Below are 16,332 nucleotides of genomic sequence, written 5' to 3'. Positions count from 1 at the left end.
GGTTTGTCCTGCCATAACTCATGGAGGCGCGTTCAGAGCGCCGGCATCGCCTGCTCGGGCACTCGTGGACCGGCCGCCCCTCCTCCCAGTGCGGAGCTGTGATTCCAGCGTGTTTCCCAGTTCCTCTGCCTTCCAGTGAAAGGGGTGAAAGCAGGACGGGAAAGGGGGTGAAAGCAGGACAGGGAAGGGCAGATGCTCTCCCAGCTCCATCCCTCGCCGCTGCCCCCGTCCCGGCCGCGGGGGAGCTCTGGGCTGGCGCTGCCCGGGCTGTGCTGGCGCCGGAGCCGCTGGCGCACCCTCGCCATTCCCAGAGAAATCTGCCAAACGAGCAAATTCCTGCCTTGCTCTGCACACGTCATCATCACCCCTTCGACTGCCAGAGCCACCGCATGGAAAATGTCTGTGGTTTTGGAGAGAGGGGCTGCAGGTGGTGCTGAGGATTCACTCTTGGGGCATCTTGGCTGCTGCACCCACCGCAGCAGGTCCGGACGGGACCCAGGGGGATGCGGATCCATCAGCCTGTCCCACCCCCCCCATAGCCGAGGGTGCTCCTACACCCAGTTCTTCTCCTTTTGGTGTTCAGCATGCAGCCCAGATGGAGCAGAAGCAGAACGAGACAGAGAACAAGAAGGTGCACGGGGACGTGGTGAAATATGGCAGCGTCATACAGGTACGGGCGCTCGGCCGATGCGTTTTGGGGGGAGATGCATAGAGCCAGCACATGGGGGTCAGGCAGCTGCTGGGAAGGGGCTCATGGGATCCCTCCTGGGGACCTCAGGAGACTGACCCGCCCCAGCTCACCCCAGTATTTGCCTTTCCAGCTCCTCCACATGAAGAGCAACAAGTACCTGACGGTGAACAAGCGGCTGCCAGCCCTGCTCGAGAAGAACGCCATGCGGGTGACGCTGGATGCCACCGGCAACGAGGGATCCTGGCTCTTCATCCAGCCCTTCTGGAAGCTGAGGAGCAACGGAGATAACGTGAGCGCGGGGCGGAAAAGCCCCTAAATGCCCAAGTGCAGAAAGCGGCGCCGCCCTCACCCGCTGCTCCCCGCCCGCTCTGCTCCCCAGGTAGTCGTGGGAGACAAAGTCATCCTGAACCCCGTGAACGCCGGGCAGCCGCTGCACGCCAGCAACTACGAGCTGGCTGACAACGCCGGCTGCAAGGAGGTACGGGGCGGCTGGGCTGCTTTTGGGGCTTGCCTGTGGTTTTTTTCCTTTTTCTTCCTTTTTCTGTTGTCCCGGGGATCACGACGGCGTTCTCTTGCTCCTCAGGTGAACTCAGTCAATTGTAACACCAGCTGGAAAATCAACCTTTTCATGCAGTTCTGTGACCACATGGAGGAAGTGCTGAAAGGGGTGAGGAAGGAGGTTTGGCCGCTGCCGGCTGCCCAGGACACGGTGGGCTCTGGGGACCCGTCCCCGTCCCCTGCAGGGACAGGACGTGTGAACAGCCCTTTGGCCTTGTGACAAGGGCAGAGGAGAGATCCTGCCCAGAGGGCCTTAATTGCTGGGAGAATTCATCACTTGGAGAACTTAACAGCAAGTTAAATGTGGGAATTTTAGTATCCCCTGGCAGCAGGTGCCTATGGGGGCATGAAATTACCCTCTGCCTTGTATTAAACTGGCTCTGGAGGACAGTCAGAGGCACACGTCGTGCCAGCAGCGGCTCCTGGCTGCGGGGATGGGTTTCAGCGGCTGAAGCTGCGCGCAGGGCTGGCTGGTGCCTGGGAAAGGAACTCTCCCTGCGGAGCTATTGTTCGGGGCTGAGGTCCTCCAGGAAGCAGCTGGGTGGATATTGATTGTTCTGATCTCGCAGCCCCTCGTCCCCAGGCGCCGCACTTATCCGCGGCTTCCCGCAGCCACCGCGTCCCCCTCCCGGGGCCTTAATGCCTTAAACACATTGGGGAGCGGAGCCTCTGCCCGCTCCAGGGATGGAAGACGCTGGGTTTGCACCTGTCTTGCAGCCCGGGGAGGGGGAGCAGAGAGAAGGGACGTGCATTAGTGAGGGGAGCGATGGCACTGGGGAGCGCGGGGGGCGCGTGCAGGGTGCCCGGGGTTCAGACGAGCGGCTGTGCTGCCAGGGGCAGGTTTTAGCACAGCTCGGGTGGGTGGGACTGGGAGAGGTCATGGTGCCGTGGTTGGGAGCTGAGCTGTGCTCTGGGACACATACAGAGGGAACCCCGGCCCCTCTGCGGGGGTCACAGCGGGAGCCACGTCCCCGGGACTCGCTGTCCCCGGGTCTCGCTGTCCCCGGGTCTCGCTGTCCCCGGGTCTCAGCGCCGTGTCCCACCCCAGGGGGACGTGGTGCGGCTCTTCCACGCCGAGCAGGAGAAGTTCCTCACGTGTGACGAGTACAAAGGCAAGCTGCACGTCTTCCTGCGCACCACGCTGCGCCAGTCGGCCACCTCGGCCACCAGCTCCAACGCGCTGTGGGAGGTGGAGGTGAGCGGGGAGGGGACGGGGCGCGCGGGGGTTTCGGGTACCCCTGTGCTCTCATCGGGGGCGGGTGCTGGCAACAGTGAGTATTATTTCCATACATTTTGAACTCTGGCAGCCTGACTGTCCTGGTGAAAACCAGCGCAAGGCTCAAGCTCTGTGGGAGCACTGGGAGCTGCGGCTGCTGATGGGTGGGCACTGGATGGGCACTGGATGGGCACTGGATAGGCACTGGATGGGCACTGGTGTCAGGCTCCACACCCTGAGTGTATTTGCTCATGGCCACCTCTGAGATAGGATGGGGCTCTTACCCGTGGCGTGTTTGCCCGGGGTCAGCGGAGCTTTGCAGACAGGACCAGCGTCCTGGTTCCTCGCAGCCCCGCGTGCTGATCGCTGCTCCGCTTCCCCCAGGTTGTCCACCATGACCCGTGCCGAGGGGGCGCCGGGCACTGGAACGGCCTGTACCGCTTCAAGCACCTTGCCACGGGCAACTACCTGGCCGCAGAGGTAAGGGGCGAGCAGGGGGCTGCGGGGAGAGCGGGCGCCGTCCTGCCCGGAGTGCGGCCGTGCCCGCGGTGCCGCTGCCCCGCTCCCTTTGCTCGCGGAGCCGTCCTGCCCGGGCCCCCACAGCTCCTCACTCACGGGGGGCGTCAGCACCGGGGCTGTGAGCACCGCCAGCGTTTGCATGTTTGCAGCGTTGGGCTTCCCCCCAGAATTCCCCCACCTGCTGCATTTAACTCTTCCTGATCAGGTCTTGCCCATCCTCATCCTCTGGTCCACAGCAGCATCCAGGGCTGCATTTGCCTGGGAGAGCGTGGGCAAAATCTGGGGCTGGAAACACCAGTTGCCAGTTTTTTTTTGCTCCCATTTAAAGGCAGCTCAAGGCCTCCTGATAGAGGCACAAAGAGGTTTCCACCACTGCAGGATGGGAAAGAGCAAATACTGGGGCTCTGCAGTGGGTGTTTTAAACCAAAAGACACTCAGGTGACATCTCCCGCAGAGGAAGGAAGATCACGGAACGGTCCCCGTCCCCTGGTGCTGCCTGACGTGCGTTGCTCAGGGACCTCGGCCCGGGGCCTCGGGGTGCACAGCAAGAGCTGCTCGTGCTGCGGCGCAGAGCCCGGCTCTGCCCCCGGGCTCACCCGCCCGCTCCTCGGGGACAGAGCGCTGTGCCCGGTAATGGGTCACGTCCGCCAGCCCCACCTGGGCAGGTTTCCTCTCTGCAACGTGCTCGAGGAAGGCAGGAATAGAGAGAACACTCCACGCTCAGGGATTTGGAGGGACCTCGGGCAGGACTGGTAGCTGTCTTTCATCTCCCTCTTTAACTTTTCAGGAAAACCCAAGTTATAAAGGAGACGTGGCTGAGCCCAAAGCAGCGCCCACGGTGAGCTGTGTGCAGCCTCGCTAGCAGAAACGCTGCTGCCGCTGCCTGAAATCACGCCGTCTCTTAGATTCTGCCTGAAAGCAGGGAAAATGCCCCGAAACAGAGCCGCCGCGGGGACGGTGCCCGCGCCGCGGTGCCGAGGCTGCGCCAGGGCTGTCCCGCTGTCCCGCAGAGCATCCCCGCACCCGCACTCTAGTGTAGCCTCCCTGTGTCCCGCTCCAACAGGACCCTGCCAAAATCTGTCGGAGGGGCCCCAGTGCATGTTGGATCCCCAGGCCACGGGGAAGCGCTGGTAGAAGAGAGATTGGACGTTTTGCTGTTGGTGATTTTTGGCGAAGGGGTGGCCTCGTAGCTCAGGTGCATCGCGCCGCGCTTGTGCTCTCGCAGCCCCTCGTGTGTCTCTGTGCTGCGAGGCTCATCCGAGCAAAAGCTTCTGCTCCGAGCGTGGCCGCTGCGCGTCTGCTCCGGTGCCGCCCGTGCCGGGCTCACCCCCTTTTCCCCGGTGCAGGGGGGCAGCGGCCGCGCCAGCCGCAGGAACACGGGGGAGAAGATCAAGTACCGGCTGGTGGCCGTGCCCCACGGCAACGACATCGCCTCCCTGTTCGAGCTGGACCCCACCACGCTGCAGAAAACCGACTCCTTCGTCCCGCGGTACGTGAGCCTGCGCTGCCACGGTGGCGTGAGGCTTAGGAGTGTGGAATTTTAGGCTGTTCTTGCGGAGGCTTTGCTGTGGGACGTGGCGGGTGCCGGCGTGGCGGTGCGGGGGTCGCTCACCGGCACGCGGTGCTGTTTGCAGGAACTCCTACGTGAGGCTGCGCCACCTCTGCACCAACACCTGGATCCAGAGCACCTACGTGCCCATCGACATTGACGAGGAGAGGCCCATCCGCCTCATGGTGCGGCCCCGCTCCCTGCTCCCCCGTGCCCTAATAGCTCTTGGCGTGCTCCCTCCAGGCTGTACCCAGGGCTGAGATACCCTGGCGAGCCCCGGGGTGGCTGCACACCAGCCATGAGCCCATCCCAGTAGCACAGAGCCCACCCCAGTCCTTCTGATGGGACAAAAGGGCCACTGGCTTCACCTGGGGCGGGGGGCAGATGGTGGGACGTGGTCAGCGCTGCCCTGTCTGTGTGATGCTCCTTCCCCGTTGCTCCCCAGCTGGGCACGTGCCCCACTAAGGAAGACAAAGAAGCTTTCGCCATCGTCTCCGTGCCCGTGTCTGAGATCCGGGACCTGGACTTTGCGAACGACGCCAGCTCCATGCTGGCCAGCGTGGTGGAGAAGATGAACGAAGGTTTTCTCAGCCAGAATGACCGCAGGTAAGAAGGCATTGTCCCGGGAGCCGAGGCCGTGCCGGCTCCTCCGAGGGCTCCTGGCACCGCTGCGGGACGGGGCCCCTGCGTGGCCGCGGGTGCCAGCGCTGCCCCGCGTTCCTGCCCGCGACCCGAACCCGCGGCTGCGGCTCCCAGGGGTCTGGCGAGGAAACCAGATAATGCCACAGCCCCGCTCCGGCCCCTCCTGCGCCGCTAGAAAAATATCCGAGGGGCTGAGAGATGGCCCCACGATAGGGGCAGGCGGGTTAGTCACACTGTTATTTTTAGGTGGGTGGGTTCTTGGTGCTTCCTGAGCAAACACAGATACCCTGTGGGACGGAGCGAGCGGCTTCCGCCCTGCCAGCCCGCCCCGTGGGTCCGCGAGGGTGACCGAGGGGGCAGAGGCGTTAAACGCCGAATCCCCGCCATGAATCACCAGCTCGGGCCCTGGCTCTGCCCTGGCTCGTGGCGATGGGTTCCCTCGGAACACAGGGGCTCTGAAGCCTCTTGCTCTAGGGCAGCCATCAGCTTCCAGCAGGGAGAGGAGGATCACCCAGCAGCTTCCCTGGTGTTTTGAGCCCTGAACATGGGCTTTTTGGTCCTGCAAAATGCACCAGGGACCTGCGGCTGGGTGGGCGAGCAGCTTCCCCAGCCGGAGGGTCCCACTGTGCCCCTTCACAGGTTCGTCATCCAGCTGCTGGAGGACTTGGTGTTTTTCGTCAGTGACGTCCCCAACAATGGCCAGAATGTGCTGGACATCGTGGTGACCAAGCCCAACCGGGAGCGGCAGAAGCTGATGCGAGAGCAGAACATCCTGAAGCAGGTGAGTGGCCCCGGGGCTCCGCCGGGGTCCCACGGGGTGTTCTGCAGGTGGCCAGGGCTCTGGACCAGCCCATGGAGATGGAGCTGCTCCCCAGCTTGTGCCTCGGGGCTGCTCCAAGCCCTCCCGACCACACGGCCAGTGTCCAGCCATACGTGGTGGGGGCGGCAGCACTTACCATCTCTGCGTTTGGGCAGATCTTTGGGATCCTGAAAGCCCCCTTCAAGGACAAGGGTGGGGAAGGGCCCCTGGTGCGGCTGGAGGAGCTGTCGGACCAGAAGAACGCTCCCTACCAGTACATGTTCCGGCTGTGCTACCGCGTGCTGCGGCACTCCCAGGAGGACTATCGCAAGAACCAGGTGCGGGGGGCAACGGGAGAGCCCCGGGGCATCGCCAGACCCCGGCACCAGCCCTGGGCTCACCGGCTCTCTGCCCGCTCCAGGAGCACATCGCCAAGCAGTTCGGCATGATGCAGTCCCAGATTGGCTACGACATCCTGGCCGAGGACACCATCACCGCCCTGCTGCACAACAACCGCAAGCTGCTGGAGAAGCACATCACCAAGACGGAGGTGGAGACCTTCGTCAGCCTGGTGCGCAAGAACCGCGAGCCACGGTGCGTGTCCCCATCCCGAGGGGCTTTGTGCGGCGCGGTGGTGGGATGTGCCTCGGGGTGGGGAGGGGCCCTGGGGACCCCCCGTCACAGCGAGGTGTCTCTGCTCTGCAGGTTTTTGGACTACCTCTCAGACCTGTGCGTGTCCAACCACATCGCCATCCCCGTCACACAGGAGCTGATCTGCAAGTGTGTGCTGGACCCGAAGAACAGCGACATCCTCATCAAAACCGAGTGAGCAGCCAAGGGGAGAGGTTTTCCATGGGCGGGGTTTGGTGCCTGGTCCTGCCTTAGAATCACAGAATCACTTTGGTTGGAAGAGACCCTCAGGTTCATCGAGTCCAACCACTAACCCACCCCTTGCACTGCCCCATGTCCTGAGAACCTCGTCTCTGTCTGTCCAACCCTCCAGGGATGGTGACTCCAGCACTGCCCTGGGCAGCCTGTTCCAATGCCCGACATTTCCATAAAGACATTTTTCCCAATATCCAGTCTCTCCCGTCACCCATCGCGGTGCAGCCGCTCCTTACCCACGGGAGCGTCTCCAGTTTTACCCCATTTCTGCCCCAGGCTGCGGCCGGTGAAGGAGATGTCCCAGAGCCACGAGTACCTGAGCATCGAGTACTCGGAGGAGGAGGTCTGGCTCACCTGGACAGACAAGAACAACGACCACCACGAGAAAAGCATCCGGCAGCTGGCCCAGGAGGCCCGGGCTGGCAATGCCCATGATGAGAACGTCCTCAGCTACTACAGGTGATGATCCTGCTGCACCTTCTCCCCAGATGAGGACGTCAGGGTCGCACACACTCACTCCCTCTTGTCGCCCACAGGTACCAGCTGAAGCTCTTTGCCCGCATGTGCCTGGATCGCCAGTACTTGGCCATCAAGGAGATCTCCCAGCAGCTGGGCGTGGACCTGATCTTCCTCTGCATGGCAGACGAGATGCTGCCCTTCGATCTCCGGGCGTCCTTCTGCCACCTCATGCTGCACGTGCACGTGGACAGGGACCCGCAGGAGCTGGTGATGCCCGTGAAGTTTGCGCGGCTCTGGACTGAGATCCCCACGGCCATCACCATCAAAGAGTGAGACACGCCGGGGCTCGCGGCGGCTCTGCGGGACAGGGAGGAGGTGGGAGGGCAGCTGCCGTCTCCTGTAGGGCTGGCTGGGCTTTAGCCAGGGGCGGGAAGGGGGCATTTGTGGGGTGACTTGGGCAGGGCCCAGCCTTCAGAAGGAAGTGGGCTCCATCGCGGTCGTGGGCATCCCTTCTGGCTGTGCTGCCTCAGCAGCTGCCTGGATGGAGCTCCTGGGGCACGGAGACGGGCTGCCCGGCAGCTCAGCCGCTCTCCCCTCGCAGCTATGACTCCAACCTCAACGTCTCGCGCGACGACAAGAAGAACAAGTTTGCCAGCACCATGGAGTTCGTGGAGGACTACCTCAACAACGTGGTGAGCGAGGCCGTGCCCTTCGCCAACGAGGAGAAGAACAAGCTCACCTTCGAGGTGCGAGTCCTGCTGCTGCCCCGTCCCATTGCAGGACACAGCGCCGTTTGGCTGCAGCAATAAGGGCCCCCGCGCTGCTGTCCCTGCCCGCATGTCCGTTTGTCCTGCTCAGTCCTGAGCACGGCGAGGGCTGGACTTGCCTTGTCTCTCCCCAGGTCGTCAGCCTTGCCCACAACCTCATCTACTTCGGGTTCTACAGCTTCAGCGAGCTGCTGCGGCTGACGCGGACGCTGCTGGGCATCATCGACTGCGTGCAGAACCCCCAGCTGATGATGCAGGCGGTCTACAACGACGAGGTGACAGGTGAGGCCCTGCTCCAGACCCGTGGTCCCGCAGGAAGGTGTTTTCCACGCGCCGCCCAGTGCTTTCCAGTTTTGGCTGCAAGAAAACAAGCCAGCAGTTTGCTGGCACAGAAGGTTTGGTGGGTCTGCACTGGGAGACACGAGGTGTGGAGCCCTTGGCCATGCCAGAGAAATGGCCAGTCCTTCCTGTGCGTTCTCTGATTAACATCTGCAGCACTGTCTGGTGTCGGTGGGTCCTTCTGTTGGTCCTCTACCGCCTCCCTTTCCATCCGCATGAACTCTGCCCGCTCTGGCTGCCCCTGCAGGGAAGAACGTGCGGCGGTCGATCCAGGGCGTTGGGCAGATGATGTCCACCATGGTGCTGAGCAGGAAGCAGTCCATCTTCAGCTCCCCGAACCTCAGCGCTGGCTCTGCCCCGGAGCAAGTGGACAGAGGGAGGAGCGTTGAGAACGAGAACATCGTGGTGATGGAGACCAAGCTGAAGATCCTGGAGATCCTGCAGGTTGGAGGTGGTGGAGAGGGAGAAGAATTGTGGAGCTGCGGATGGGACCCGTGGGATGCGGTGCTGGGGGGAGGCATGGGGTTCTGATGCAGAGAGAGCTGGCGTGAAGACAGGACTTACTTCTGCTTTCTTTGCCGCTGCCAGTTCATCCTGAACGTGCGGCTGGACTACAGGATCTCCTACCTGCTTTCCGTCTTCAAGAAGGAGTTTGTGGAAGTCTACCCCATGCAGGACAGCGCGGCTGACGGGACAGCTCCTGCCTTTGACTCCACAAGTAACCCTCTCTTTGCTCTTGGTACAACTTCAGCTCAGCAAACCCCCCAGGCTGGGGACACGGGCACTGGAGGTGACAGCTCCAGCAGCTCCGCGTCCCCACGCCCGCCGGGGTTGTGCAGGAGGGATGGGGGGGATGCTGGAGCAGGGGCTGGGAGCTGGGCTGGTTCCTGGGGGTGGATGTCAGTGCACAGGGCTGGCACTGCTCCCCCCTTTCACGTCCCTCCCCTCTCCCCCAGCCGCAGCCATGAACCTGGAGCGGATCGGGGAGCACGCCGAGGCCATGTTTGGTGTGGGGTGAGTCCTGCGCGCGGTGCACGGCCAGCCTGGCCGTGGGGCTCTGCCCTCCTGTGTGTGCTGCCGAGGCTCAGAGCCGCAGCTGCTGAGGAAGATGAGGCTGCGAAGGCTGATGCGGCTGTCCCCATCGACCCCGGGGGGGGACAGTGCACACCAGCTCCCACGCAGCTGCTGACACCACCTGCTTTTGTCCCGGCTGCAGGAAGACGAGCAGCATGTTGGAGGTGGATGACGAGGGAGGGAGGATGTTCCTGCGGGTGCTGATCCACCTGACCATGCACGACTACCCGCCGCTCATCTCCGGCTCCCTGCAGCTCCTCTTCAAGCACTTCAGCCAGCGGCAGGAGGTCTTGCACACCTTCAAACAGGTAACCCTGCCCCGGGGCACCTCGGAGCCACCGCTGGCTGCGGGTGCAGGACGTGGGACGGGCCTTGGCCCCTTGCCTTGGGAGGAACGTCTGGGAGAGGAGGGGAAGGGGGTTTGTGCCCCAAAGTAGACCCCCTGGGGATGTTGCTGCAGGTTCAGCTCCTGATCTCAGCCCAGGATGTCGAGAACTACAAGGTGATCAAGTCAGAGTTGGACAAGCTCCGCACCATGGTGGAGAAATCAGAGCTCTGGGTGGACAAGAAGGGCAGCAGCAAAGGCGACAGCGCGGTGGAGGGGAACAAGAAGGAGAAGAAGGAGGTGAGAGCCCTGAGCAAGACCCTGGGAGGCAGAGCTGCAGCTTCAGTCCAGCTCCATGGGCTGTGTCCCCTCTCCCTGGGGGGCTCGGGGGGTCCTGTGGCGTGGGGTTGTGCCCCAGACTCTGCGGAGCTGCGGTGGGACCCGGACACTGTCTGTGTCCCCTTGCAGCTTGCTGCCGATGAAGAGGTCATTGCCCCGGGAGAGAAGAGCAGCGAGAACTACCAGATAGTCAAGGGGGTGAGTGAGACCAAATCCCGTCCCCAGGGCTGCGCAGCCGGGCGTGCAGGGAGCAGCTGGGCTCCTGGAACGCACATCTGGATGGCAAGCAAGCCCCAGCACCAGTGGCCATCCCAGCGGGCTCCCAGGCTCGGTCCCCTCTGCCATGATCCTTCTGTCCCCAGATCCTGGAGCGGCTGAATAAGATGTGCGGGGTCGGGGAGCAAGTGCGCAAGAAGCAGCAGCGCCTGCTGAAGAACATGGACGCCCACAAAGTGATGCTGGATCTGCTGCAGATCCCCTATGAGAAGGTGGGTGGGTGGTCCCTGAGTGCCCAGGGGCCGCGGGGACCCCGGTGCTGCAGCGGGGCAGGTGGGGCAGCACCGCCCCCCGCACTCCGTCCCTCACCAGCCTTTCCTCACCCTTCCTCAGGGGGATGCCAAGATGATGGAGATTCTGAAGTTCACCCACCAGTTCCTGCAGAAGTTTTGTGCTGGCAACCAGGAAAACCAGGCCCTGCTGCACAAACACCTCAACCTGTTCCTGACCCCGGGGGTGCGCAGAGGGGGCTGGAGGGTGGTGGGAGGCAGCAGCACAGGGACAGACCTTGGTACCGCTCCCGGGGCTGGGAGCAGGAGGAGGAGGAGACCCCGGGAGGAAGGGTTTGGGCAGGAGGGGCGGCCGTTCCGCGCAGCCCCCCAGCCTCACTCTGCCCCGGTCCCGCAGCTGCTGGAGGCCGAGACGATGCAGCACATCTTCCTCAACAACTACCAGCTCTGCTCGGAGATCAACGAGACGGTGCCGCAGCACTTCATCCACTGCGTGGCCACCCACGGCCGCCACGTCCAGTACCTCGACTTCCTGCACACCATCATCAAGGCCGAGGGCAAGTACGTCAAGAAGTGCCAGGACATGATCATGACCGAGGTGAGCAGCTCTCCCCGGCCCCTGGGGCTGGCTTGGCACAGCTCCCAGGGGCACACGCTTGGCTTCTTCCTTGAGGAAGAGCCTTCGCAGCCATGCTGGCTTCTCCCTGGAGCAGGAAGCATCTCCAGGAGCTTAATGCAAGGTCCAAGAGCCATTTTGGAGTCTGCAAGCTGTGATTTTTGATGGCACTGCAAATAATTTGTTCTCCCCGTAAATGCACAGCCCTGTCACCCGTCAGCGGGCGCTCCCTCTCGTTGCCCTGCTGCGGAGGACGCTGTTTGCTGCCTCGTGAGGTTTCTGACCCTCCTCCAGAGCAGTGACCACTGACACTTCCCTGCAGCTCACCAACGCTGGGGACGACGTGGTGGTTTTCTACAACGACAAGGCTTCGCTGGCCACCCTGCTGGAGATGATGACGGCCGCGCGGGACGGGGTGGAGGAGAACAGCCCGCTCATGTACCACATCTCGCTGGTGGACCTGCTGGCCGCCTGCGCCGAGGGCAAGAACGTCTACACGGAGATCAAGTGCACGTCCCTGCTGCCCCTGGAGGACGTGGTGCGGGTGGTGACACACGAGGACTGCATCACGGAGGTACGGGGGGGCGGCGAGCTGCTGGCCCTGCTCTGGCTGCCTTCTGAGGGCGCCTGAGCCTTCCTCCCGCCCGGCAGGTGAAGATGGCCTACGTGAACTTCGTCAACCACTGCTACGTGGACACGGAGGTGGAGATGAAGGAGATCTACACCAGCAACCACATCTGGACTCTCTTTGAGAACTTCACTCTGGACATGGCCCAGGTGCGTGCGGGGTTTGGGCGGGAGGGACGTGACAGCAACAGCTGCTGCATCAGGTGGGAGCAGGCTGGTGTCACCGAGGCTCCCCCACATCCCAGGGGGCACTGTGGACAGGGGCACCCTGGGGACTGGTGGGGCTGCTGAGGAGCAGTCAGGGCTCCGGGGTGCAGAGCCAGGAGCTGGGTCACCAGCCATGTCCCTCGGCTCAGCGAGGTCCCAGCAGCTCTGCGTGCCAGCAGCACCTGGCCAGGACGTGCTCGCCTCACCTGGTGCCACCAGCGTCCTCCCTTGTCCCCACAGATGTGCAAGAAGCGAGAGAAACGCCTGCCAGACCCCACGCTGGAGAAGTACGTGCTGACGGTGGTGCTGGACACCATCAACGCCTTCTTCAGCTCCCCCTTCTCGGAGAACAGCACCTCGCTGCAGGTGAGGAGGCGCTGCATGGCCGGGGAGGACAGCGGCTCATCGAGCCCCAGAACGAGGTCTGGACGCAGCTGGCGCTGACACAAACCCACCCGCCCTCTCCTTTAGACCCACCAGACCATCGTGGTGCAGCTTCTCCAGTCCACCACGCGGCTGCTGGAGTGTCCGTGGCTGCAGCAGCAGCACCGCAGCGCGGCGGAAGCCTGCATCCGCACGCTGGCCATGGTCGGTAAGGACCTGCCGCAGGGTCACCTGTGCCCCAGCCAGGGCATCCCCCACCCTTGGGCGCCGCTGCCCCAGCAACCAACATGAGCCACCTTCACCCGGCGAGAGGCTCCCCCGGGAATGGGGATGTTGGGCTCTGGGATGTGCTGGTTTTGAGCTGAATCTCCGGGTGTGAGCGGGGTGGTGTGGGAAGAGCCGAAGCCCGGGCTTGGCTGGGAGGTCCGTGGGGTGTCCCTGCTGGTGCCAGGCCTGGACACAAAGCCGGGACTGGTGGCGGTTTTCCCTGGGCCCGCCCGTGGCTGCTGAGTCAGGCCGGGCGCTCAGTGCTGAGTCAGCGTGCGGAAGGGATGGAAGGGACTGCAGGTGCTGACGCACCGCCTGGGATTTCCCTTTGCACCCAGGCAGGGTGCTACAACATCTCCGTGCTGGGCTTTCCCAACCAAAACGGGGGGTGGTGGCTCTTTTCATCCTGCATTGGGCAGTGGGGAGAGATGGATGGACGGATGGATGGATGGATGGATGGATGAGAATACTCTACCCCTCACTAGCCTGGAGGAGTCTACTCTTGTGTTTAACCCAGATCTCTGCTGCAAATGCAGGGCTGGGGAGGGCCCAGCTGATGACACAGTCCGGGTCAGCCCTGTCCCCAACCCTGGCTCCTTGTCCCGCAGCCAAGAGCCGCTCCATCGCGCTGCCCATGGACCTGGACGCCCACGTCAGCTCCCTGCTCAACAGCAGCTCCAGCAGCACCGTGCAGAGGAACACATCCAGCTACAAGACGGCGACACGGACCTTCCCTCGCGTCTCCACCACCCCCAACCAGTGGGACTACAAGAACATCATCGAGAAGCTGCAGGTGTGGGCAGGGGGACAATGGTGGCAGCAGACACGGGTGCTGCAGGGTCCCTGTCCCCTGCGTGTCTCCTGCGTGTGCGCTGGCTCTGAGCGTGCGTGTGGGTCTCAGGACATCATCACGGCGCTGGAGGATCGCCTGAAGCCGCTGGTGGAGGCGGAGCTGTCAGTCCTGGTGGATGTTCTGCACCGGCCGGAGCTGCTGTTCATGGAGGGGACCGAGGCGTTTCAGCGCTGCGAGAGCGGAGGGTTCCTGTCCAAGTGAGGATGTTTGCAATTGCTCAGGGGGTGCTGGGAGAGCCGGGAAGGGCTGGTGAGCATCGTCGTTGTGGGCTGTGCATCCCAGTGTGCGCCTGCAGCCCGGAGGGGTGGTGGGGACGGTTCCCTCGGGGAACCCCTCTGGGCTGTGTGACGGTGGCTGTGCGGTGCCAGGCTGGTGCAGCACACCAAGGACCTGATGGAGACGGAGGAGAAGCTGTGCATCAAGGTGCTGAGGACGCTGCAGCAGATGCTGGTGAAGAGGAACAGATACGGCGAGAGGGTGAGCACCACGGTCCCGCGGCGCGGCCCCAGCCCGGCAGCCCCGCACCCGCGCTGCAGCGCCCCGGCTGCTCGGCCTCGTCCCGCTCCAGCGCGGAGACTCACGATGTTTATTTGTCTTGGCAGGGCAACCTGCTGCGGAAAATGCTCCTGAACAATTACCTGCAGAACAAGAAGTCGAGTTCCAAAGGAGAAATCGCGGATGCTGCTGGGGGAGGTGAGTGCGCGGCTCCTGCACCTGCCCTGTGTCACACACACCTCGAGTGCCCGGCTCCCACGCCGTGGTGGGACCGGGGCTGGAGCTGCTCTCCATGCCCCCACCTCCACGGGAGAAAAGGATCCAGGGGTGGAGGGACGGGACTGAGGTGCCGCAGCAGTGATGTAGCTGTGCTCGTTCTGCACCGCCGCAGCATCACGTCCATGTCCTCTCACGCAGGCCAGGACCAGGACTGGTCTGCCATCGCTGCTGTCCAGTGCCGGCTGGACCGAGAAGGGGCCACCAAGCTGGTGGCCGACCTCATCATGAACACCAAGAACGAGAAGATCTTCCAGGAGAGCATCCTGCTTGCCATCCGGCTGCTGGACGGGGGCAACACCGAGATCCAGGTGCTGCGCGGTGGGCGCCAGCCCCGGGGTGCGGGCAGCGATGGTTTGATGGGTGTGATGGTCCCAGTGCTTGGGGGGCACTGCTGGGCAGCCCTGTGTTCTGGGTTGGCCCCTGAGCATCCCGCTTTGCCGAATCCCCTTTGCTTGCGTGGCTTTGCTGGTTGTGCAGAGGAGGAATTGCAGAAATCAGAGACCAGGTCCTGAGTGGCGCAGATGGCCCAAGCAGAGGGGTGGGCAGGGACAGCGGGAGCCCATGGTGGAGGTTTGAACGCTGTCCTTCCTCCTCCCAGAAATCCTTCTACAACCTCATGACGAGCGACAAGAAGTCTGAGAAGTTCTTCAAGGTTCTGCATGACCGGATGAAGAAGGCGCAGCAGGAGACCAAGTCTACGGTGTCTGTGAACATGAGTGACATCGGGAACAAGCCCCGTGAGGACAAAGATGAGCATGACCCCGGCACCAAAGGTACGGGGCCGTGTCCCCTTGGGAGAGCCAATGTCTTGTAGTTGGATAGCCCGATGCTGACAAGGTTGGGTTCCCTCTAGGACGAGAAGACACCTTCCTGATGCCTGGCACCCCCTCCCGATACCCGATGGCCTTAGGGTTTCGGAAGGGCCATGACACCAGGGAGCAGGGCCAGAACAACGAGATGGGGGTGACGGTCCTGATCATGGAGCCCATTCTGCGGTTCCTGCAGCTTCTCTGCGAGAACCACAACCGGGACCTGCAGGTTGGTTAGGGGGCTGACGGGGCCGCGGTCAGGGCAGGGCCACTGGGGTAACCGAGACTCTCCTCGACAGAACTTCCTCCGGTGCCAGAACAACAAAACCAACTACAACCTGGTGTGCGAGACGCTGCAGTTCCTCGACATCATGTGCGGCAGCACCACGGGGGGGCTGGGGCTGCTTGGGCTCTACATCAACGAGTACAACGTGGCGCTCATCACCCAGACGCTGGAGACCCTCACCGAGTACTGCCAGGGGCCCTGCCACGAGAACCAGGTCTGCGGGCACCGCCGCGGGGTGTCCGGAGCACCTCACCCCTTATCAGGGACACCCGAGTGGGGAATTGGGGTGGGTGGGAAAACAGTGGGGAGTGGGAGCAGAACATGGGATGGGGGGGATGCTGGGGAGCGCAGGAGTGCTGTGGGTTATGTGCTTGGGTAGATGCAAACGGGTTAAATAACACAGCGATGGAAGTGGGGCCCTGCGCAGGGGCTCCCAGGGAAGCAGGCAGGTCAGCGCTGTGCGCAGGGCGCTGCTTGGGACTGGGCTGTGTTGGAGGGCGAAGCTGGGAGGACTGGCAGCGTTGGTGGGGTCACACGTTGCATCACCCCCCAGAGCTGCATCGTCACCCATGAGTCAAATGGCATCGACATCATCACCGCCCTCATCCTCAATGACATCAGCCCCCTCTGCAAGTACCGCATGGACCTGGTGCTGCAGCTGAAGGTGGGCACAGCCGGGGGCACGGCCGGGGGGCACACACACAGCTGCGTGTGCCGTGGGGTGCGCTGGGGACTGTGTCAGGTCCTCGTGTGCGGGAGCAGCTGGGTTTGGTGGGCTGGGGCTGGCGCATCTCTACCGGGTGAGGCTCAGGTGCCTCTGGGTGGGGGTCTCTGCCACCCT

At 63.2% G+C, this 16,332-nt stretch overlaps 1 protein-coding gene across 2 annotated transcripts in view; it reads left to right on the top strand.

The window, feature by feature from the left end:
- The window catches only part of ITPR3 (inositol 1,4,5-trisphosphate receptor type 3), a 35,991-nt gene that overhangs the window by 10,280 nt on the left and 9,379 nt on the right, over positions 1 to 16,332 (top strand). Inside the window, exons 4-43 of one of the 2 annotated variants that reach the window (XM_082069390.1) lie at positions 584 to 670; positions 822 to 980; positions 1,071 to 1,169; positions 1,275 to 1,358; positions 2,298 to 2,444; positions 2,850 to 2,945; positions 3,772 to 3,822; positions 4,331 to 4,473; positions 4,619 to 4,718; positions 4,979 to 5,139; positions 5,815 to 5,956; positions 6,151 to 6,312; positions 6,396 to 6,568; positions 6,680 to 6,799; positions 7,136 to 7,318; positions 7,396 to 7,647; positions 7,920 to 8,064; positions 8,220 to 8,367; positions 8,672 to 8,868; positions 9,013 to 9,142; positions 9,381 to 9,438; positions 9,641 to 9,806; positions 9,959 to 10,123; positions 10,292 to 10,360; positions 10,525 to 10,650; positions 10,772 to 10,894; positions 11,066 to 11,266; positions 11,607 to 11,858; positions 11,936 to 12,061; positions 12,359 to 12,484; positions 12,590 to 12,710; positions 13,378 to 13,562; positions 13,671 to 13,819; positions 13,991 to 14,099; positions 14,225 to 14,315; positions 14,535 to 14,704; positions 14,995 to 15,169; positions 15,250 to 15,434; positions 15,505 to 15,705; positions 16,045 to 16,155. In XM_082069390.1, the coding sequence (XP_081925516.1) occupies positions 584 to 670; positions 822 to 980; positions 1,071 to 1,169; positions 1,275 to 1,358; positions 2,298 to 2,444; positions 2,850 to 2,945; positions 3,772 to 3,822; positions 4,331 to 4,473; positions 4,619 to 4,718; positions 4,979 to 5,139; positions 5,815 to 5,956; positions 6,151 to 6,312; positions 6,396 to 6,568; positions 6,680 to 6,799; positions 7,136 to 7,318; positions 7,396 to 7,647; positions 7,920 to 8,064; positions 8,220 to 8,367; positions 8,672 to 8,868; positions 9,013 to 9,142; positions 9,381 to 9,438; positions 9,641 to 9,806; positions 9,959 to 10,123; positions 10,292 to 10,360; positions 10,525 to 10,650; positions 10,772 to 10,894; positions 11,066 to 11,266; positions 11,607 to 11,858; positions 11,936 to 12,061; positions 12,359 to 12,484; positions 12,590 to 12,710; positions 13,378 to 13,562; positions 13,671 to 13,819; positions 13,991 to 14,099; positions 14,225 to 14,315; positions 14,535 to 14,704; positions 14,995 to 15,169; positions 15,250 to 15,434; positions 15,505 to 15,705; positions 16,045 to 16,155 (5,688 nt within the window). The remainder of the gene's footprint in view (positions 1 to 583; positions 671 to 821; positions 981 to 1,070; positions 1,170 to 1,274; positions 1,359 to 2,297; positions 2,445 to 2,849; positions 2,946 to 3,771; positions 3,823 to 4,330; positions 4,474 to 4,618; positions 4,719 to 4,978; positions 5,140 to 5,814; positions 5,957 to 6,150; positions 6,313 to 6,395; positions 6,569 to 6,679; positions 6,800 to 7,135; positions 7,319 to 7,395; positions 7,648 to 7,919; positions 8,065 to 8,219; positions 8,368 to 8,671; positions 8,869 to 9,012; positions 9,143 to 9,380; positions 9,439 to 9,640; positions 9,807 to 9,958; positions 10,124 to 10,291; positions 10,361 to 10,524; positions 10,651 to 10,771; positions 10,895 to 11,065; positions 11,267 to 11,606; positions 11,859 to 11,935; positions 12,062 to 12,358; positions 12,485 to 12,589; positions 12,711 to 13,377; positions 13,563 to 13,670; positions 13,820 to 13,990; positions 14,100 to 14,224; positions 14,316 to 14,534; positions 14,705 to 14,994; positions 15,170 to 15,249; positions 15,435 to 15,504; positions 15,706 to 16,044; positions 16,156 to 16,332) is intronic. The other variant, XM_082069391.1, reaches the window with a different exon arrangement.

This window comes from Streptopelia decaocto, assembly GCF_964273445.1.
Source record: "Streptopelia decaocto genome assembly, chromosome: 19".
Taxonomy (NCBI): domain Eukaryota; kingdom Metazoa; phylum Chordata; class Aves; order Columbiformes; family Columbidae; genus Streptopelia; species Streptopelia decaocto.
This window is presented reverse-complemented; position numbering and strand designations above follow the sequence as displayed.